The sequence below is a fragment of the Phocoena phocoena genome, chromosome 13 (genome assembly GCF_963924675.1).
Source record: "Phocoena phocoena chromosome 13, mPhoPho1.1, whole genome shotgun sequence".
In the NCBI taxonomy this organism is placed as follows: Eukaryota; Metazoa; Chordata; class Mammalia; order Artiodactyla; family Phocoenidae; genus Phocoena; species Phocoena phocoena.
In genome coordinates, this window is record NC_089231.1 from 51,975,633 (window position 1) to 51,999,248 (window position 23,616).

At 35.0% G+C, this 23,616-nt stretch overlaps 1 protein-coding gene across 1 annotated transcript in view; it reads right to left on the minus strand.

The window, feature by feature from the left end:
* Positions 1 to 23,616, minus strand: part of MIB1 (MIB E3 ubiquitin protein ligase 1) — a 113,233-nt gene that overhangs the window by 37,355 nt on the left and 52,262 nt on the right. The window contains exons 10-12 of the mRNA XM_065889712.1: positions 23,472 to 23,579; positions 12,812 to 13,009; positions 10,528 to 10,679 (exon numbers count right to left, since the gene is read on the minus strand). Of these exons, the coding sequence (XP_065745784.1) occupies positions 10,528 to 10,679; positions 12,812 to 13,009; positions 23,472 to 23,579 (458 nt within the window). The remainder of the gene's footprint in view (positions 1 to 10,527; positions 10,680 to 12,811; positions 13,010 to 23,471; positions 23,580 to 23,616) is intronic.

Below are 23,616 nucleotides of genomic sequence, written 5' to 3' on the forward strand. Positions count from 1 at the left end.
TATCTCCATAGGTTTGTGGAATTTGATGTTATATTTTTTTCTCCTTGGCTAAAAAATAAACTTCAATATTAAAATTTATGGTAAATATGCCATTAAATTTATAGCAAAAGTATTTTTCCTCTGCAACATACACTATGTGGCAAAGTTACATATAGGTTAATGACTATTTAAGTCTGTAGTAAAGTGTGTCATGATCATGCCTACATGCTATTTCAGAAAATAAAAGTGGAATGGCAATGTAGAAGGGAGGAAAAAACCACTTCATATTTGAGCATAAAATAAAATTTAACTAATGCATTTTAATAGTTATATAAGTATATATAGTTTCAATATAAAAGTACACAATTACTCAAAAGCATTCCAGACACTGTTTCTCACCTAAGTACTACAAAACAATTTACTCAAATTGACAATGAATTAAAAGTTTTAAGTAGCATTTCCAAGATTTCATTTACACATTACTCCTTTCTTCCTTAGTGATCTCTCTCCACCCTCAATATATAGGTTCTACTTACCGTTTTTACAAATTTGCCATTCAAATATTATTTATTAAATTTAAAAAGAGTGTATAGCAACAATTAGCTCTAAAAGGTAACACTACAAAATCCCTTCAGGCCTTTAGCTGTATAAAATATCATTATCCTGATTTTTTACCAATAAAAAAATCAGGTCATGAAACATATTTTGGCAGCAGAGGGATTTTACTTGTTCCATATCTGTCTAAAGACTGTCTTGCTACTAACCAGGGTAATATTTTTCCTCTTTCTTTTTTTCTCTGCAGTGCATCTAAGTTTAGTGACAGCCGCATCAGGCTTTCTTAGTCTCAGCGCAAGCTCAGTGAAAATCTGGGATGTGTAAGTGGAAACATGAGAGACCGCTTTATTTGGCAGTACTTTGGGGAAAAAAAAAAGGCAGGACAAATGGCAAGGCAGTGTTTGGACCGCAGGATGAACAATCAATAGGCAGAAAGCAAGATAGAGGCTTCCTCAGCTTCTGGATCGACAATCGACAGCTGAGAGACTATTTTTTGCTATGGTTGACTAAATATGGTCAGGGAAGAGAGAGGCACAAGAGAGTCTGTTTGCCTGGGAGTGCATGTTTCAAATGCTTAGCTGCCTATAAAGCTGTAACAGTTCAGCCTGTGGCCACTGAGGGAAGAATATAAGTTAACCTTTGTAGTGACCATGTGGAAGTCCTGACCTTGCTTGCAGACTTGACCTCGGGATATGACAAGGTAGCTTCAATACAGATCTACCATTTAATCCTGGAAACTAAAACAAACAAAAATAATCTCACAGCAAGAAAGATGCAGAATATTTCCTGAGAAGTCAGAAGACCCCAATGTATTCTGGTGCGCAAAGAAAACAGGGTGAATGTCTACAGTTACTTGGGGGGAGCAAGGTGTGTTTTGGTTTTTGTTGGGTTTTTATGTCTTTTTTAGATTATAAAATTAACCTCCTCTGCAACTTTTTCCCCAATTCTGAAGCATTCCATCTGAGAAATAAGTGAGGTTCATTTTCTTGGCTGTTGTAGCAAGCTTCCTCCGTAGCTTAACTTTCTGTCCAGCAGATACAAGGTGCTTATAACTGCAATACTAGTAATAACGACATTCCAAATCAAATGGCCAACGCTGATTCAATTTTACTGTAGTTTTTTTTCTTTTCCCCTAAGCATAAGGGAAGGGAGAGGGAAAAGATGGCTGACTTATTTTTGTTTGTTCATTTGTTTTTCAAATTTATCTTAAAAGGTGAGGTTCTGTGTTCACTGTTTCTTCCCCCTTACTTCACCCGGCTCATGAAAAGAAGCGCTAATTCAGCAAATAGAGTGAAGAAACCATCAAGATGAGATGGCTGCTGCTGATGTGACTCTCTAGGTCTTTATCTCTCTTCCTGCTGCTAACGCTGCATGACACTAAGCTTACAGGTAACACAGCACCACAGGCCTGTACTTTTAAGGATGCTTATGACTTTCTGCATGCTTACCTATTACTGACTCGATACATGTTTTTTATTGTCAGATTAAATTCTATCTGGGCACAGCCTAGTTTCACAGTTCAAGTAGAGAGCTTATGTAGTATAAAAAGGAACGCTGTTAAATATCATGACAGGTAATTCTGGATCTCAAACTTGTACAAATCCATTCCTGTCATTTACATTATTAAAGAGTTCGTTTTTATTGTTTCAGATTAAATGGTGGTTTTGCATCCCTAGTAAATCACATCCTGCTTCCAAAGTATACTACCGTTTAAAAACTATTAACTATTTCAAGGTTTAGTCAACCAAGATACTTGGTAGATCACAAAATACTTTTTAATGCCAACTCTAATAGTTGGGCACAAAAATAAATCAGAATGTGCATGGTGAAACTCTAACTCTGCATTGCTGAAACTGCTGTAGCACTGGGCTATCTGCCGCTACATTCCAATTTGCTCTCTCTAAGCTGCACTAGCTTTTTATCACAGGCTGCAGAAATTCTACTTTCTGTGTCTTTTCTTCCCCTCCTTTCTCAAATAGGAAAATTTCTCATGCTTTTCTTTTAAATTAACCTTTTAATACCACAGTAATAAAAGGCAACTCACCAATTACAATTTCTTTTCATGCTAAATGATCAAGCTAAACTCAACTGCTCATAGGCTAATACTTTTTGGCTGTTTTTAAGTGAGACTTTGGACAGTACTGTTCTGGTACTTATCCTTTATATTAAAAAAAATCAAAGAATCAAAACAACTCAACTCACCAAAATTAGATATTAATTCATCTATCTAAATTTATATTTAACCCAAAAGGAGCACCAAAGTGCAAAATTCAGGTAAGTAACTAATAAAAAGAAAGGAACAACAAAGAAGTTTTCAAATGATCATGAGTTCTTATCTATGACCTTAAAAAACCTAACAAAAAAAAATCATCATCTTTAAAAATTCAGTTCATTTACACCCTAAAAAGATCAGGTTTTTCTCCTTGTCTTTTCAACTTTAGAGTTAATATCAGAAGTACTAATTGGCTGTTAAGTTTTTAATAAGACATTTAGTTTGTAAAAAGAATTTGCACCAAATTAATTATTGTCTACTTGTAGGATTTAGAAGCAAACTACAAAATAAGAAGAAATTTCCTCTGAAGACTATGAAGAAACACTAGGCTGATCTTACCAATATCTGAAATACACTCTGTATATCCCCACTGATACTATGGATCTCTTGCAGAACCAAACCAGGACAAAGTTCAACAGATAACTGGTCAAAGTTTAAAAGTGTATGTCCACCAAAAACAAGGAACCATGAATGGCACTAATGCCATGCCTCAGGTAAATTTGTTATAGTCTTTGATAGTCTCTGCAAATGATCTACCATTTCTCTCCATCAGTAAGCTGAATGTTTTACTAACAAATGGGAAAATAAAACATTTCGTGTTTTTACAGCTAACAACTTAGTAATACCTACTCAGAGTACATACTTCTTTATGTACCCATATGAACATACAATGCTATGGAATGTAAAGAAGTATGTATTTTTGGTAGGCAATAAACCGCCAAGAGGGAACTAGAATGCAGCTATGTGAATGACCTTCATATGGTAAATTAATCTAATATCAAAGAGATGACCTTTGGCAATACTAACACCAGAAAAATGTACCTACTACTTACAGATGGAAACTAAATGTTGCTAAGATTTATATTCTGTGAAGAAAAAAAGTTTTACTGAAGTAGATTTTAAATTATCATGAAATTCCTTTTAAATATTTTAAGTTATGCATACATTTTACATTTTTTAAATTAAGTTTCACATGATTAAAATTTGAATACAAAAGAGAAAAGAGTATCACTAGTACAAAACAATGAGGGATACACATGACCTATTTTCTGTCTCCACAATTTGACATTAATTTAAATTAATATCATATTAGTAGTGTTGACTGATTTAACAAAAGCCAACTTCATTTGCATTTCAATAGCTCTTCTTCATATTTTGATAAATTTATAATTTAATAATAATATTAGAGGAATTTCTGAAGCAAGTTTTGCAGTTTTAGGTTTTCTTTTTGAAAGCTATAGACATAGTTATGATTTTAAAAGGCTATCATTCAAGTAAAATTCTGCTCTCAGAAGAAAAAAAACTGGTCCTTGTCCTTCTCCCTAATCCAGTCTCCACTTTCAATGCTGTGTAAGTACTTAGAATGAATCAAGACATAAGATTTATTCATAAAAAATGACAAAATTCTGGGAAATAGCTGTAAGTCAACAGGGCACATTGGTCACAGACTGCCAAATATTTAAAATAAATTAATTTATTATCTATATTATCCTTGAATTTGCTTTCTCCAAAGAGGGCACATAAAATGAAAACACTACAGTCAAGAAACCAATTTATACAGAAAGAATAACCATCTTTTATTAGTACTATGCAATTATAATTCAATTTTTTATAAATATGATAGACCTACTATTTATAGTATGTTAGATAATTAAAATACTTTTTTGTATTTTATATAAAATTTATTTTGTACTATATTTATATACTAATAAATTATACATGTTATAGCTCTTAGCAACAATTTATAAGTAGTACCTACTTTAAGCTACTATAATAGACTTTAAAAAAAGAAATACTAATATTAATATTCATATATTCTAATTTCTTACTAAAAGTTTTATTTTGACTGGAGTATTCAGACATGTATTTCATGTATAAATTTTTTGTTTCACAGTTGAATAGAAATGGCTATAAGGTTATCCAATTTTCTGTTTAATAAGACAAGATAATTGTCAAAAGATGATTTGCATTTTATCGGCAGATTATAAAGAATGAGAGAATGACTATTAGATATGGTAGCATATAAATTATTGAATATTTATTGGAAGTTACAAAAAGTTCATAATTTTAAAATTCCATATTTTCAAAGAAAAAATCAGTTCAAAGCTTAACTCACTCAAGAATAGCCCTTCTTTCTGATCATCTACAAAGAGAATGGCAAAGCTGCATATTCCATTTGTTAAGTTTAATTGTACATGCCCTAAATACCAAAAACTGACAATATATACCTCAAAAATAGAGGTTCCTCTATAAAACTACTCAAAGGGTATTACTACACCCATGTTTTATAATAAACAATTACATTCCTCATTCTATAGGTATACATGTTTTTAATAATTATTTTAAAACATCCCAGCAACTAAGAATCTCGTTGCTACAATATTAAGAGTATATAATCCCTAGAAAATAAAAGGACAGCATCTGTTGTTATTCATTTGAAAAAGTAAAATTATACACTGATTCTAGTGCTTACAAGTTTAACTTAACATACCTAAGAGTATTTTCAATCACTCTAAAATGTCACATCTATCACTTAGATCAGCTGTTCATTTTTAACTGAGTACATATTAAACTCTGGGCATCTGCTGACACTGGTGTAACTCAAACATTTCAACTGTCTCGCTGACAGGGATAACAGATGCTGACATTATCAAATGCTGTACTATTTTTTTTCCACGGCCTCTCCTTGCCCCGATATGGCCAGTATATGAAACTGAACTGCCATCCAAAAGCACACTTGAGCAACTGGATCTGCTAAACGGCTCCCATATAACTAGTAAAAATAGAAGCCAGTTTTATTACTATCATCAGCACTGAAGTCCACACATTTTAACACCTGTTTCATTTCTATTAGAATAAATGATGGAAATAATTGTAGTCACGTTAATTTCACCCGCAGCATGATACTCATCAACCAACAGATGGAGAATATACTTAATATGAGAATTGTTTGAATATTGCCTGAATTAGTGTTGACCTTCTCCCAGTTTGGTTCAAAAAAAGATAACTATTTCTTTACTCTATATTTCACTGAGAGCACTTACAGGCAAACTATAAATTGCTCAAACTTTTATTTCAAGCAAGTATTTTCAGAAGACATCCCTTCCCAATACTGAAATCCCCTTATAACAAAAATTTGTCCTACTGAGTTTTAATGGTAGTTTTAATACTCAAATTCATGATTATTACTAACCACAAGTCAATGTATTATCAAGCTGATAATGAGAAGTAACTAGGCAAGCTGTACCCAAAATGACAGAGAATTCAGTCAAGGAACTAGACCTTTAAAAGGGTTAAATTATTAACCTTTTTGCTAATTATTAAGCAAAAAGAAAGAAAAATAAGCTATCATGCATGGCAGTTCCTTCCAACACAAGTCTAAGCAATACACCGAATATACGTGTCATCTGTTTATAAACCAAAGCGCAGAGGTACTTTCTTAAGGCTACTCATTCCTCCACCCCGTCAGCAACTTGCTGTTAGTCCTTAAGTATAATACTTAAAAAAGCAGCAGCAATAGAAAAGTATGACTAAGCAGTGCTCTTCCCTAACCTATTTCGCTTACTTATTTGGTTTACTGCCCAAGGATAAATAGATAAAATTACTCTGATACACATCAAGATCTATTTGCTCTTTTACATGGTGTGGGTTTTGAAACAGGTCATGTCTGAATTTAAGAACTAAGCAAAAGTGTTAAAAATAAAGACATACATTGATAACTCCTTAATGCACTAAAGACGTGTTAAAGGGTAAAGATTTCTGCACGACTAGAGCAGGAAATAGTAGGAAAAGTGCCTTCAAAACATAAAGTTTTACATTCAATGGCTGAAATACTGATATGAGAATCTCTTAACATTTGTGAAAGGAACATAACCATAATTTTTCAAATAAAAAACATTTTAACTGTTCTGGGTCCCAAACTAGCGGCACTGCAATGCTTTGCTAGAGCTGGTAAAATGGAACCAAATCGCCTCTTCAATGGATTTGGTCCCCTTCAACCAGCTGTAGCTATGCATTGATTACTACAGGACAGCCAGCGTTTTCATTTATCAATATCAATCACATCAACTAATTTCAACTTATTTAAATTACTCAGATTGTGGTTTAAATCAAATAATTTGTTACTGTTAATTCTACTTGGAAGAGTCATAATGGTAAATAATGTTTATAAACAGCTTTATGAAAAATGTGTGGATGACATAAGGCACAAATAAAATTATTTTATTCATTTATGGTCTCTTGGTATTAAATTTCTTATCCTTCAGAAAAGAAATGGTATTGAAATGTAGACTATGCCACACAATTTTAAAAAAACAAAACTTCCTTCAAAGGAAGAAAATATCTGGGAAGGTCACAGTGTGGGCACATACATTTTTTAAATTAAAGAAAAATGTAACATTATATAAAATAAAACTCCAGAAATGTTGAGTCACTACCTTCCATATGATTAGCATGTAATTTTACTGCTATTTAATAGAACATTGATAGGTAAGGTGGAAAAGGAGATGATGACACTGCAGAGCATCTTATAGACAGACTTAAACAGAAGGTATCTAATTCTTCTGACCCTGAACCAAAAGACTTTAATCCTCAAAAAAGAAACAAAATACTAATAAGCATTGTTACCTTTTTACTTATGTAGATATTTCACCTCTCCAAACATGTTTCCTCAGTTGTAAAATGAGAAGACTTTTTTTTTTTCTAATTCTGAGTTAAAATGGTTTCTTCTGTCTTAAAACATCACTGGTCAGTACCAGGATAGAAAAGCCAATTTTTTTTTTTTTTTTTTTGTGGTACGCAGGCCTCTCACTGTTGTGGCCTCTCCCATTGCAGAGCACAGGCTCCGGACACGCAGGTTCGGCGCCCATGGCTCACGGGCCCAGCCGCTATGCAGCATGTGGGATCTTCCCCGACCGGGGCACGAACCCGTGTCCCCTGCATTGGCAGGCGGACTCTCAACCACTGCGCCACCAGGGAAGCCCGAAAAGCCAATTTTAAGAATACGAAACTTGATATAGAAAAAAAAGAACTCAAAACAACCCAAGTTACAATTACAACCAATATATAACTTGTGTTATCTTCTGATATTCTTTTGTGTCCAATTAAAATCACACTTTATTGGGCAATGTACAGTCAAAACTGCATAAAATGTCTTAAGGAAATAGGAATAAAGAAGTGTGTACCTTTAACTAAAGCACCACTTTGTTGTAGAATGGAAGTTTTTTTTCCTTTCTTTTTTGTGTCACCTGACACCAATTATCTGGTTGGAGGAGTCACTGTTATAAATTTCCAGAGGAATTCTCAAGAATTAAAGAAACAGAAGTAGTATTCTTTTTCCTCCTTGTATAGGCTCAACATTATTAAATATACTATGCCTATTCTCAATAAAGTTAAACAATTCAAAATATTTAAAAGTTACTTCCTAAACACTTTAATTTTCAGTCTATCTTAAACTTTATAACTTAAAAATATTATAACCTAAATTAAATTCCCTCAATAAAATCTCTTTTTGACCATCCTAATTTGAAATAATTGCTTTGTTTCAACTCCTGACCGTTTCTCTACAGAATTTATATTTTAATTCATCATATCCTGTGATATCTAACACTGTCCTGACTGTCAAATTAAGGCTAACATGTATTGAGTCCCCAGTATAGTCAAGGCATTACAGGAGATACACAGATAAATATTTGTGCCCACAATTTTAACAGAAAGAAACATAAAAATGCACATACTAAGCGACAGCACAAAGCAGATTATAAGTGCAACAAAACAAAAACACAGAACAAGGAAGTATAGAGCAAACAGAAAATAACTTCAGTGATGATACATAGGAGCTCTGGAAGAGAGCTGGTTAAGAAAAAGAAGGGATAAGGGCATCTTAATGAAAGAAAATGCTTAATAAATGAAGGAAGAGAGCAGACAATTTTAGGGAGAGAGAGTAGTATAATGTAGCTGAAGGGCAAGTTGGGCAGAGGGATTTTAATTCGCAGGAGATAAAGTTAGAAAGACAGGCTCATGAAGCACAACAAGTGAGCCTGATATATTAATACATTCTTAGTTAAATCATTCACTGTCCACGTGTTCCAGTCTTGCCTCACATACAGACCGCAATACACAGAAAATAATATAAAGTGGCTAAGATCAGTGAATCTAAAGTCAAATAGACCTTGCTCAAGTTCCAACTGTTCCACTAATCAGCTGCATGATCTTGAATAAGTAAATTCATCTCTTTATAAGCCCCATATGCTTCATCTATAAAATGAGGATATTAACACCTGCTTCAAAAAGCTGTTCAAAGGACTGAAATGAGATAATGCATGTATACTACTAGTGGCCAGGCATGTGGTAAATGCTGTCATTATCATCTTTTATTTGGAAGGCAGGGAACATATACTACTACTGTGTCTCCTTTACGGTGCCAATGTATGAAGTGTTCAAATGTTTGTAATTTGAAAAAACAAATCAAGATATAACCTAAAACATTGTCATTTATTTCATCCTAGATTATACACCAATTGTTACAGCTACCAACAACCAATCACAATAAAATCCTTTTGTTCTCTGTGCTCACCCTCTAGTGGTGATCCTAAGAAGCTAAAAAAGAGCAAAAAAAAGTAAAAGGAAACATGATGTAAAAATGCAATATACATCATGAATAAGAATTCATGATGTTTATAGTTAATAATACTGCATTGTACATTTGAAAGCTGCTAAGAGAATAGGTCTTAAAAGTTGTCACCACAAGAAAAAAAAATTGGAACTATGCGTGGTGATGGATGTTAACTAGACTTACTGTGGCGATCACTTCACAATATATACAAATATCAAATCATTATTTTGTAACACCTGATACTAATATAATATTATGTCAACTATATCTCAATTTTTTTTAATTTAGGGTAGATTAAATTAAGAAAATAAACTTCTAAGTAAATATCTCCCTCAGTCAATATACATGGGCTTGATTCAACTATAAACAGAAGACATCTAATGTAGAATTTTCTAAAATGCTTCTCAAGGTAAAGTTGTTCCACAAAATTCACTCATAGAAAGTTCTAGGTTAAGCAAAGCTAATAACCATTTTCCTTTTCTGTGAGACTTCGCAGATCCTTTATGAATTCTATGACTTCCCAAAAGTCTTTCTCGAGCTTTAACCAGCAAGCACTTTTTTCAGTAGACCACCTATTACTATAACAACGATTGGAGGACCTCTATACTAGAAGTTTATAGGTAATTATATTATTAAAAAGAAATCAGGTAACTTAATAAATGTTATTTAGCCACAAGTTTAAAAAAATAATTACCATGCAAATAAATAACATGGGGCTAGAGGATACCTGAGAATGATCTTGAAGAAACATAAATCTCCAAATAGAATGCATTTTAATTAAATCTTTAGAATATAAGCAAGTATTCCTGATACTTTATATCCATATTTAATATATATTTAAATAGTCATTTCATAATACTTGTATTAGTTTAACCAAAAAAAAAACCATATAAAACTGATCTATTTAATGAAGTTCATAACTTCCACAGACCTTAAAACAATTTAAAACATTAAAGTAAACCAAAATTATTTCCTCATAAGTATCAGAAAAAGAGAACCAGCAACAGGAAAATATATATATATATTTTTCTCCTACCCGGCCCCGCTCCCCGCCTCCAGGAAAATATTTTTAAATTGCATATAAAATAGTAAAACGTGACATCTTTACCTGGGATTTCCTCTTAGTGCAGCATGGTGTAGAGCATTAAATCCATTATTATTTGTAATGGTAACATCTGCTCCAGCTTCCAGAAGAACTGCCAGGATATCATCACGTTTCTTACTTATTGCATCATGAAGAGGGGTATCACCTTCAGAATCCTTTTTTTTTTTAAAAAAAGTTTAAAGAGACTTTCATTAGTTCTTTTTCAATTAATCATTATATGTAATGTTAATACTTATAATGAACTACTGAACAAAGAAACAAAAGCAGAAGCCATATCCAACAACCCGTTAATAAAATAAGCTGTGTGTTAAATTTTAAAACGCAGGCAAGAAATATTAGCCTCATTATAGTAAAGAAATTCCTACTCAGTCTAGATGGAAAAGACAATAAACATGCTGTAGCTTTCCAAAGAAAATAAAAAAGAAAATCAAAGAAGTACCCTCAAATATAATTTAGCAAATAACAAAATTTAATGAGGTGGAAAAGCTGCCCCCCACTGCAATTCATTCGCTTACAATGGCCTGCTATACCACATTCCTACCATTAATTGTTATACTCTAAAATTCCACACCAAACCTACACCAGTCTTGGGAGTCCCATAGTAATGAATTTAAAGTCAGTGGTTATCAACCTTGGCTGCACTTTAGAATCTGTGGGGAGTTCTTAAAAAATCCCAATACCCAGGCTGTTCTTCAGACCAACTAAGCCAGAATCTCTGGGGGTGAAAGCCAGGCATCAGTAGTTTTTCAGAGCTCCCCAGATGATTATGTTGTGCAGTCACAGTTGAGAATCATTAATCCAAATGTTTTCAAAGGGCAGGAAAGTGGCTAGTTAACTCAAAGTGAAGACAAATGAAAAAGAAAATCTGACAGTCTCAGTCTACCTTTTTCTCAAGGTACTTTTTTCATTAATCAATGATTTAGCAATAAGTTGTTATTCACTATCAGTCATTTGGATAAATGGGTAATTTAGACCTTTTTCATATCATAGTCATAAATACTGTTCTCAGTAAAGCCATATATAGCCTATCCTACGGCATATACCACAGATGCCAAATCCAGTCTTCCACCTATTTTTGTAAATAGTTTTACTGGAACACAGCCACACACATCCATTTAGGTACTATCTACAGCAGCTTTCAGGCTACAATGGCAGTGTTGGATAGTTGTGATAGAAATCATATGAAAGCCTAAAATATCATCTGGCCCATTACATAAAAAGTTTGCCAATCTCAGGTGATACATTCATCCACACATATAAAAACTTCCCAATACAAGTTCAATCCAACTTCTATCCGCCTATCTGGTGGCACTAAAAACTCACAGTCTCCAACTTGAGATGGGCTCTTAACATGGCTGGCATAACCTTCTACAGGTCCTCATCTATCCTGCCTTCTGTTCCCCACAGTAGCTATTCCAAACCTTCATCATTCTTCTCAATCACCCTTTCTACACCTACCACTCCCCACTCACTCTCAACAGATAACTCTGCCTCCCATCCGAGACAAAAAAAGTTAGCAGGTATAAATTCCCACTCCTTCAACAGATTAACTCCCCTCAATTCCTCCCCCTATCCTCCAATCCAGCCATCCACTCAGAAGCTGTCGGTTCCCGACTCCATCAGTTCCAAAATGGATATACCTCAGAAATATCAGTCCGTAGTAACCATCTAGCTAAACAAAATCTCTGATTCTTTCAGTTCTTCTCAAACCCTCAGTCCCATTACTCTGGTTCTTCTTCTTCATTACTTCTCTGAGATCTATCCAATTTAATTCACCTGGTTGCCAAAACTTTAAGATGGGAAGAATCATTCCTTAGGTGACTCTTCAAAAATTAGGTCCTACTACAAATCAATCCTAAAACCCTATATATTTTTTCCAAATCAGAAAATCTTCCAAGACTGGATTAATGACTAGACCCAGACTCTAAGATAAATTAAGCTACAATTAAAATACTTTTGATACCTCTGAAGTAACTATAATGAAATGGTGAAGCTCACTATCATGATCAATAAAGTTAAATCAAATCAACTCAGAGCTGATATTTTCACAAGTCCCCACCCCCAACTCCCCCAAACAAAATCGATTTACTGACACCTTCTTAAAAAAGGCTTTTCTAAGAAGGAATAACCGCCAATTTTATGACATTCTATACCTTCAGTATCATTTACTATGATCGATCATACAAAAAAGAACTGAAAACAAAAGAATGCTTACCACAAAACCTAGTACTTCCATTTAATAGAATCCTAGCAATACCTGCAGAATATATTCCTTTAAAGGTTTTACCTGAAGACTGGGATGACAGCCAAAGTCCAATAAAGTCTTCACCACTTGAAGGTGACCTTTATTGACAGCAATATGAAGTGGTGTCTGCCGGCGCTTGTTTCGTGCATTCAGATCAGCACTGCCTCGGTGCAGCACTTCTATAACAGCGCCTTCATCTCCAAAAGCTGCATGGTGAACGGCTCTATCTCCATCTTTATCCTAAACAGCAGCATTTAAATCTGAGTCAGTGAATATTTTAGAAAGAAAAATAAAACTCGAAGCTATAATAATTCATCAAGAACATATTAATGTGAGAAAAGGAAACAGAAAACAGAATGGAGCCAACAAAATAACCAGAAATTCGTTTGAATCGTGATTAACTCCAAAGATAAATGATGAGCTGGATCATTATATCATGCACACATATACCAGACCAATAGTTATATCAGAAGTAGCTTGATTCTTCAGTACTCCTAATTTATCAGCCATGATGGTAAACCAACATTAGAACATGTTAAATCACGACACAACTATATGAAGTTCTTTTCATTTAAAAAAATGTTACACAGATTTTTTAATAACATAAAAATTATGCTAGCGATTAATTAAAAAAAAAAAGAATGAATGCCAAACAGTATGATCTCAACTAGCTTTAAGGGAGAGAAATATATCAACATGTTAACACTGGTTATCTCTGGCTGATGAGCATACACTTTTCTGTATATTTAAGAACAGAAAAAAATTAAGTATTTCATTTAAAGATAAAAATGAAACATAAACAACTACAATTCTATACATCCAAAATTCCAAAACTATTTCAGAGGAATCCAGCAGCAATGCCTCACCTTCTGCTGGCACATTTCTGAGGAGACGAGAGGTAGAAAAAGACCCAACTGCTTTAATTTTTTTCAAATACAAGAAACTGCTTTAAAAAAAAAATGCTTGTACTACACCATAAAGATAATAAACACAGTCCATACCAAAAAGAGTCTCATTACCTTGCTAGATGCAGATGGAGAAGGATATTATAAGGGTATTGTCTTTATTCCATACACATCTCAAATTTTAACACCCAGATGTAAGCATACTCTCAGACTTTCTCCAACCCATGGTAGCCCCTGGTGGACTCTAGTTTTTGCAAGTGCTTTGAAACTCCACATGGCACTCGAGCTTATCTGAACTACTTTTCAAAGATAACACAGATAAATACCGCTGTGGTTAAATATATTTAAAACAAATAAACAAAACAGTTGCTGAATTCAAAACAGTTTTTGGTCTTTGCATATTTTCTCAAACAGATACTAAAAGTAAAACCGCTCAAGTAGAAGTCCATGACGACTTGACAACCATTCTTGAAAAGGTAGGAATCCAAAACTCAGGAGTACTTCTACCTTACTAACATTACAGCTAAACAAGGTTAGGAGTTTTTGTTACCTCTTAACATTAAGCATAAAGGAACTGGCAAACTACCACAGGAAAGATTTAAGATTCAACTCTTGTTCCTCTGAGTAGCATTATATTTAAACATTCCAGAAAAACAAGCTTCTTACAAAAAAAAAAATATGTTTGTGTGTATGTATTGTTAACCTCTCTTGTAACACATTTCAGTATTCAGAATCTTAGATGTAAGATCTTCCTAACCTCCAATCTGGATTTCTTTTCTGTTGTAATTTTTAAGCCTATCTAGTGGTACTCATACCATTAAAAATGGGAATCCACTAACACTCACTGAATAAAAACAGGAACTATTTATGAAGTGTACCATATATTTATGATTGTTAGAAAACTGCTACCGAAACACTTTTATGCAGGTTCCGTCGACAATTTGTTTACATTTAAAAAAAAAAAAACCTTAAAATCCAAATATATGCAAAGGGAAATACATTAGGAAAGTTTAAAGATTTTGTAAAATACATGTACACACTAGAAAACAACAATTAATTTCCAGATTTATTCTAAATTAGAAAATCTCAGTTGCACAAAGACCTTAACTTACAGGTTTTGTTGCTTTCTTCCGAATTTATCTTAAATATTCCAAAAAACCTCAAACATTGAGGTCATTATCCTGTCTTTGATACTGCCAACAAACGAGATGTTGAGGGACAACACAATAGCTCACTCCCAAACGGTTACCTAAAAAGATCTGCAAAGGGGCCTCAAATTAAATCTTAAACTGATCTTGGTTCTTTCTATCCTCCTGCTCCTCTGTTTCCTCTCAGCCTCCAAAACCTCCTCTTGCTCCACTCTTCCCTTAGCTGATAAATCCACAGACAGTACATTTGTACAGTCAACAAAATCAGGATCTGTAGGTCATGCTCACCTACTTCCTTTCCCTGAACCCCTAGGTCAAACACCAAATTCTATGGCTATCTATTCTCTCTTGTCCAATTCTACAGCTAATTAATTCAGACCTTCCTTCATTCTCATTCACTTGACCTACTGCCACAGCTCACCCAGCATTCTTACCCCAATCTATTCTTCACACAAAAAACAGAATTCTCTTTGTAAAACACAGAATTTATGTTTAAAACTCTTTAATGTAACTCCATTATATAAAGAACAAACCTCTTTTAAAGCCTACTTCTGTGGACCATTCCAGACTCATCTGCTGCCATGTTCCCTCATATATAAAACTAACTTACCAACTTACTTCACCCCATATGTTCATGTGCTGCTCTCAGACTTCAATGCTCTTATTCATTACCTTTTTGGTTTGAAAATACACATTCTTTAAAACTCAGCTCAGGTAACTCCTCTCCTGTGAAACTTGCCCTGCCTCTCACAAAATTATTTTAACTCTTCTTCTGTCATATCACACTACAGAATAATAATTTGTTTGCCAAGTCTGTCATTTTTACTTGACTGTGAGCTTCGTGCAGGCTATGACTGCATCTTAATCATCTTTACTCCCAATACTTATCATAGTACCTACTACTAGTAAGAACCAAAATGGGTGTTGAATTGAATCCTTAATATGCCTTAGTAACAATCATGCATTTTTTTCTCATTTTTTTAATGATTTTTTATTGTGGTAAAATACAAATAACATACCTGTGTCTCTGCATCTAAAATGTCTCCTATAGACTGCGCACAGTTAGAATATTTTTTTTAATCCATTCTGCTGTCTCTGTCTTTTGGAGTTTAATCCATTTAAAGTAATTACTGAGAAGGAAAGACTTCCATAATTTTGCTATTTGTTTTCCATATGCCATACAGCCTTTTTCCCCCCCCCATTTCCTACATTACTGTCTCTTTTGTATTTAGTTGCTCTTTTGTAGTGAAATGTTTTAATTTCCTTCTCATTTCCTTTATGCTATAACTGTTTTCTTTGTGGTCATCACAGGGATTACATTTAACTTCTTAAAGTTATAACAATCTAATTTGAATTTATACCAGCTTAACTTCAACAACATACAAAAACTCTACTTGTTTACAGCTCCACCCCCACCCCTTTCAAGTTACTGATGTCACAAAATTACATCTTTGTACACGGCATGCCCCAAAACACAAGCCAATAACTGTTATTTAAAAATCCATCAGTCTCTTAAATTATGTAGAAAATAAGATGTGGAGTTACACACTGTTGTTAAAATAATGCTTTCTTTTATAATTGCCCTTGTATTTGCCTTTACTGAGATTTTATTTCTTCATATGGCTCCGGGTTACTGTCTAATATCCTTTCATTTCAACCTGCAGGACTCCCTTTTGGGATTCTTACAAGGCAGGTCCAGTGGCAACAAACTCCCTCAGCTTTTGTCTGGGAATGTCTTAATTTCTCCCTCATTTTTGAAGTACAGTTTTGCTAGATATATGATTCTTGGTTGACAGGTTTTTTGGGTTTTTTTGTCTTTGTTTTTTGGTGTTTTTTTTTGCCGTACGCAGGCCTCTCACTGTTGTGGCCTCTCCCGCTGAGGAGCACAGGCTCCGGACGCGCAGGCCCAGCGGCCACTGCTCATGGGCCCAGCCGCTCCACGGCATGTGGGATCCTCCCGGACCGGGGCACGAACCCGTGTCCCCTGCATCGGCAGGCAGACTCTCAACTACTGCGCCACCAGGGAAGCCCCTTTTTTTGTTTTTTGTTTCTTCCTTTTTAGTACTTTGAAGATATCAGCCCACTATCTTCTGGCCTCCAAGTTTTTGATGAGAAATCTGTTGAAAATCTTAAAAGGATCTCTTATAAGTGACAAGTCGCTTCTCTCTTGCTGCTTTCAAGATTCTCTTTTTGTCTTTTGAAAGTCTGATTATAATGTATCTCAATGTGGGGCTGAGTTCATCCTATTTGGAATTCATTCTGCTTTTTGGATGTTTATATCTTTCAGCAAATCTGGGGAGTTTCTAGCCATTGTTTCTTCAAATAACCTCTCTGCCCCTTTCTCTCTTTCTGCCTTCTCTTTCTAGGATTCTCACAATGCGTATGGTGGTCCGCTTGATGATGCCCCACAGGTCCCTTAGGCTCTCTTCATTTTTCTTCAGTCTTTTTTCTTTCTGTTTCTCAGACTTGATAATTCCCATTGTCCTATCTTCCAGTTCACTGGTTCTTTCTTCTGCCTGGTTAAATCTCTCTTTGAATTCCCCTATGAATTTTTCATTTAAGTTCTTATACTTTTCAGCTTTGGAATTTGTTTTTAGTTTCTTTTTAGGTGATCTATGTCTTCATTGACATTTCCATTTTGTTCACACATCATTTTCTTGACTCTCTACACATCATTTAGTTCTTTGATAATCTTTAAGACAACTGTTTTAGAGTCATTGTCTAGTAGATTGCCATCTGGTTTTTCTCAGGTACATTTACTTGTTGGTTTTTTTTTTTTTCCTTTGAATGGGCCATACTTTCCTATTTCGCTGTTTACCTTGTGATTTTTCTGTTGAAAACTGGACATTTGAATCTAATAATGCCATAAGTCTGGAAATCAGGAGCCTTCTCCTTCTGCATGGTTTGTTTTTGGCTTTGGTTTTGGTTTGGTTTTGACTGTTTTAGCCTGTCTTCATGCTTACAGCCTGAGGTGTAAACTTAAGGTCTCCTTGGGTCTTTTCTGAGCCTGCACCTTTCCTCAGGTATGTGCAATGCCTTTCTAATTTCCCTCATATATGCAGTTGCTTTTGAATGTCGTAGTCTTTAATGCCAGGCTCCCAAAAGGAGAAAAAGAAAAATGGGAGGGGAAGCAGAAAAAAGCACAGACCCTTAAATCCTCTGGAAGTAACTTCAGCCAATGAGGAAGGGTTTGCAACAATGGGAAAGTGCAACAATGGCTACCCACCTCTGTGCCTGCACCTCCATAATCAGAAGCAGCAATCAAGGATTAGAACACCTTGCAAGCTGATCTAAGAACACATACCTGGCTGCCTGTCACTGGGCTGGAGGGTGGGGTATGTGTAGATCCTGCTGAGCTAAGAGCTGAAATTGCCCAAAATTAACCCCCAAGCCTTCCCTTGGAAGTAGCAAGCCTTCAACAGAAGCCAGAGTTCTAAAATAGTCACATCAGAAAGATTCTGCCATTGCAGTTGTTGTCTAGATGGGGAGATGGATTCCTAGTACTTCCTACTGCACCACCGTCCCAGAATCCTCTTGGTAACCATCATGATTTTTTTTTTTTTTTTTTGGCTGCACTGCATCTTTGCTGCTGCGCGCGGGCTTTCTCTAGTTGCAGTGAGCAGGGGTTACTCTTCATTGCAGCGCATGGGCTTCTCATTGCTGTGGCTTCTCTTGTTGCGGAGCACAGGCTCTAAGCACACAGGCTTCAGTAGTTGTGGCTCACAAGCTCAGGAGTTGTGGCTCGCAGGCTGAGTAGTTGTGGCACATGAGCTTAGTTGCTCTGCAGCATGTAGGATCTTCCCGGACAAGGGCTTGAACCCACGTCCCCTGCATTGGCAGGCAGATTCTTAACCACTGCACCACCAGGGAAGTCCCCATGATTTTTGCCATCAATGAAATTAAATATTTCCTGAACTCACTGATATTTTCAGTAAATTAGGTCAACTATTATTAGGTCAATATTTTATTATTCTCAAATATAATATACTTCATCTTACTTTCCTTAAAACTTGTTCAGTTAATCAAGATGCTGGTATTGTGATCATATTAAAACCTTTAGATTGTCTGGAAATGGTGTATTCTGGTTTGTTCGTTCATTCATTTATTCATTCCTTCAATGAGTATTTACTAGGTGCCTACTATGAGCTCAGTACTGTCCTGGACACTGGAGAACAACAATGGGCAAGATAAAGTTCACCCTCATGGAGTTTACATTCTAGTGGGGGAGACAGAATATTATAAATGAAATAAGTAAATAAAATGTAAATGTTAGGTAGTAGAAAGTGCCAAGGAGAAAAAACAGCAGGGAAAAAAGATTAGATAAGACAGCCAAGGGATGGCCCCTCCCAAGGAAGGTTTGAGTAAATACCTGAAAGAAGTGAAAGAGAAGGCCATGAAGATATCTGGGAGAAGAGAAGTGTGAGGAGACAAGCACAGTGGCAGCAGGAAAGATGAAAACTGTTTAAATTCTGGATATATTTTAAAGAGCCAACAGAATTTAGTGATAGACCAAATGAGGAATATGGGGAAAATAAAGAGGAATCAACGAATGACGATTCTTAAGACCCAACCTGCACAACTAAATTTACCGATAAGGGAGAACGATAAAACTATGATATGTCCCCTTTGAAAACCTGACCTTTTTTATTTGGGCAATCTTAGATTGCAGTCTGGCAGTCTGCCTTCCTGTAAAAGGCACCTTAACGACTGTTTTCTGGGTCTTATAAATCAAATCTTTCTCTTGACATCCCATGTTTTTAATAGTGCCAGTATTTCAGGGGGGGCATGTAGGGAGGTGGGAAAGCCTCTAGTCACAACCTGAATTAACATGGATCCCCAGGAACCACGTATACCAATTCCTAGAGCCATTCTGGATGTTATTATTCTGAGTTCTGACTTGTTTTTAAGGAAAGAATTTCCTTAAACTGACCAGTCTTAAAGTCCACTTGCCCGTTCCTTTTCAGATTACAGTTAAATAAAAAGTTTATACAGTTTTGTTTTCATTAACTAGATAAGCAGAATCAGACAGAATTAGCATCTGGGTTTTTTTTTGAGAAACTCTACTAACTCCCACTAGTTGGAAAAGAAATCTTTAATAAGAACAGGGACTTCCCTGGTGGCACAGTGGTTAAGAATCCACGTGCCAACACAGGGGACATGGGTTCAAGCCCTGGTCCGGGAAGATCCTACATGCTGCAGAGCAACTAAGCCCATGCGCCACAAATACTGAGCCTGTGCTCTAAAGCCCGCGAGCCACAACTACTGAAGCCCATGTGCCTAGAGCCCGTGTTCTGCAACAAGAGAATCCATCACAATGAGAAGCCCGCACACTGCAACGAAGAGTAGCTCCCGCTCGCTGCAACTAGAGAAAGCCCATGCACAGCAACGAAGACCCAAAGCAGCCAAAAATGAAACAAATTAATTAATTAAAAAAAAAAGAATACAGGTAATAATGACACTTTAAATTCCCATTGTGTTCTACATTATAAATGGTATCTTAATTATTTCCCTTACTCTATTCCCCAACCCTTTCAGTTATTTTCATAAATGAGGAAACTGAAGCTTATACCAATTAAACTTTTTGCCCAATATCATTTTAGACAGCAACAATACCATTAAAACTTGGGTTTTCTGACAATGTCGAGTACTGTTCCCTACTATTAATATTCTCCATTAAAAGAGTTTTCATTAACCTTAAATAATGAAACCACCTAAAGTTTACTGATATCTTCAGTATATATTTGTACTATATTTGAAAAACTTACTGTAAAGAATACACTTTTTAAAAGTGGGCTTCCTTTCCATTAAAATAAATCCTCCACACCTTTACCTATTATATTCATCAGTGGGGGGAAAAAAAAAACAACTGAGTCCCTGGAGGATCAAACATTAGCTCACCCATATCAACATACCTAAGATCTCTCAGTGCCTTTAACTACACATTAAGAAGGAAACAGAATGTAATCCTACTGTACTCAGTAGGTCATACATGGAGACAACCAACTTTCCAAAATAGCTCTGAGTTTTCCCTAAGAAAAAGAAATAGGGAAAAAATGTAACCTTATCACATATTTGAAAGGTATAATATATAGCAAATAATTTAGCTTACTAACAGCTTCAATCAACTAAAATCTGTAATAGTCATCTATATTAGGGGCCAGCAAACTTTTCTGTGAAGGGCCAGAAAGTAAATATTTTAGGTTTTACAGGTTATATGATCTCTTATCACAACTACACAACTACTCAATTCTGCAGTTGTAGCACAAAAGCAGCCATACACAATAAAATTAACTAATGGGTGTGTTGTGTTCCAATAATACTTTAAAATACAAATGAAGGGCTGGACTTGGCCTGCGGGCTATAATTTGCTACCTGTAATCTATACTATCTTGAGCTCACTTCCTGATGGAGATGAAAAAAATTAATACAGATACAGAATGAGATAACTAGACAACAAAATGTATTATTCTCTTTATTCTTCAGCTAACCTCAAAACTTTTAATAAAATTAGATTTTTAAAAAATCATTGTTAAATTATTGTGCCTACGTGTGTTAAAGGTACAATAAAGTTTTTAGAAAAGAGTACTTATCTTCTAGGATACATACTAAAATATTTACAGATTAAATAATATGATATCTGGATCTGCTTCAAAGTAAGTCAGTGGAGGAAATGGGAGGCAAGAGGGTACAGATAAGACAAAATTGACCAGGAAAAATAACTGAAGTAGAGTAATGGGTACACAGGATTCATTATACTATTCTATTTCTATACATGTTTGAAATTTCCAATAATAAAAAAATTAATAGCAACCAATCAACTTACAAACAAGCTAGTGCATGATGAATCACAATTTTAAGTGCATTCATAAAATTAGCTATTTTCTCCAACTTTTAAACCAGGATTTCCCAACCTCAGCACTACTGACATTTTGGACCAGATAACTCTTTGTTGTGAGAGCTGTCCTGTACACTGCAGGATATTTAGTAGCATCCTTAGTTTCTACCCATTAGATGCCAGTAATACTCCCCTGCTCCCCAGCAACCAGTTGTGACAATCAAAAATGTCTCCACAAAATGCCCCCATGGGACAAAAATGTGCCCCAATTAAGAATCACTGTTTTAAACAAACTATATTGCTGTTTATGACAGACAATGTTAATTCTTACATTCTAGAAAAATGAAACGTTGATAAATTTTTGTTTTACTCTTAGGCAACGAATTATATTTCAATCCAATTTTTAAATGTAGTTTTTCCTCTACCAGTTGGGACATTGTGTTATTAATTTAACCTGATGTGTAAGTATTCCTTTTTCACACTATTTCTACAAATTACATCTGCCTACAATGGTTTTTAAAACAGAAAACGCACAGAATGGAAATCCAAAGGAGGAGGTATGGTACAAGTCCACCTGTACCTTACTGCTTTAGTAAGAGATGTGGTTTCCAAAGTGAAAGATAAACTATTTACTAACACCTAGCCTGCTGAGCTTCACTCCAACTCCAAGCTTATGTGTACAGTAATAACTAACCATTTGCTTTGTATCTGAGTTCAATTAAGGAAAAAAAAAAACCTACTCTTGAGAAATAGTGCTAACTTCGTTCCCCACCCCACAGCTACATCCCTATTCTACACAACGTCTCATATAGTTTACAAACGTATAATATACTAATTTAAGATTCAAGCTCTAGGCAAAAGAAAACTTCCAACATCAAAGATGACTTATTTACACCTACAATGGCTCTTTAGTAGCTGTCCAACAACTCAAGATATATACAACTGGGGAAAAAAAGCAAAAATAATGTAAGACTTCTCTTTTCAAATATATGTCATTAAAATTTTATAATTAGTAAAAACAGGCTGGTCAACAAATTTAGCCCTCAGAAATTCAAATCCATATTAAATAGCTTCCTCAGATGAGAGTGCCATTTGGACAAAATTGCAACCTTTTGCCTAGTTAAACTTTGACAGAATTTGGCTTATTCCTAAATAATCTTGTATTAGACTAAAACAAATGTAATTCTAATATACTCTTTAAGTGATGAGGTTATAGTTAGCTACAACAAAGGGAGCCATCCCTCACACCAGCCATACAATGAAATTCCAATGAGTAAAAATCATTTATTTCTCCTTTAATAAGAATATACTCTAAATTAAGCACATATACACACACAGAGCGATAAACATGCATTATAAAAATCTTCAAAAACCCATATAAAGATCAGGAAACAAAAAGACTAAACAAATTCTAGTTTACTTTTTCCCTCAGGAGACAAACAACAACAACAAAAGGCCTCTGAGTGTCACATATCAGGAAAAATCTTGCCGCACATGATTTATATTCCTACTCCCTCAACTTCCCCAGCATGACTCACGGGTAAATCCAACTGGGCTCCCAACAACATGGCGCTTCGACCATAGCAAAGGGAAACTCAACTATCTTCACTTAGGGTTATACCTAGAATATTGAGCCATCAGAGAAAAACACGAAATGCTTCAAGCTGTCTTTTGTCAAATTTTTCTTTTTAATCAGAAGAGCCTTAGGTTAATATTAAATTTCAAAATGAAAAAAATCCATCTCATGATAAGAAGTACCATTTCTAGGACATTCATTTTTACTTAAAATATTCTTTAAACTTAGTTTTAATTACCTCTGCTTCTACATCCACATTTTGCTTCAAAAGCAACTTCAAAATGTCAACATGTCCATTCTGACTAGCAGCTTGCATGGCTGTGTGACCAGCACACTGTCCATTCACCTAAATAAAAAAAGAAAGGATGAAGGAATGTCACAAA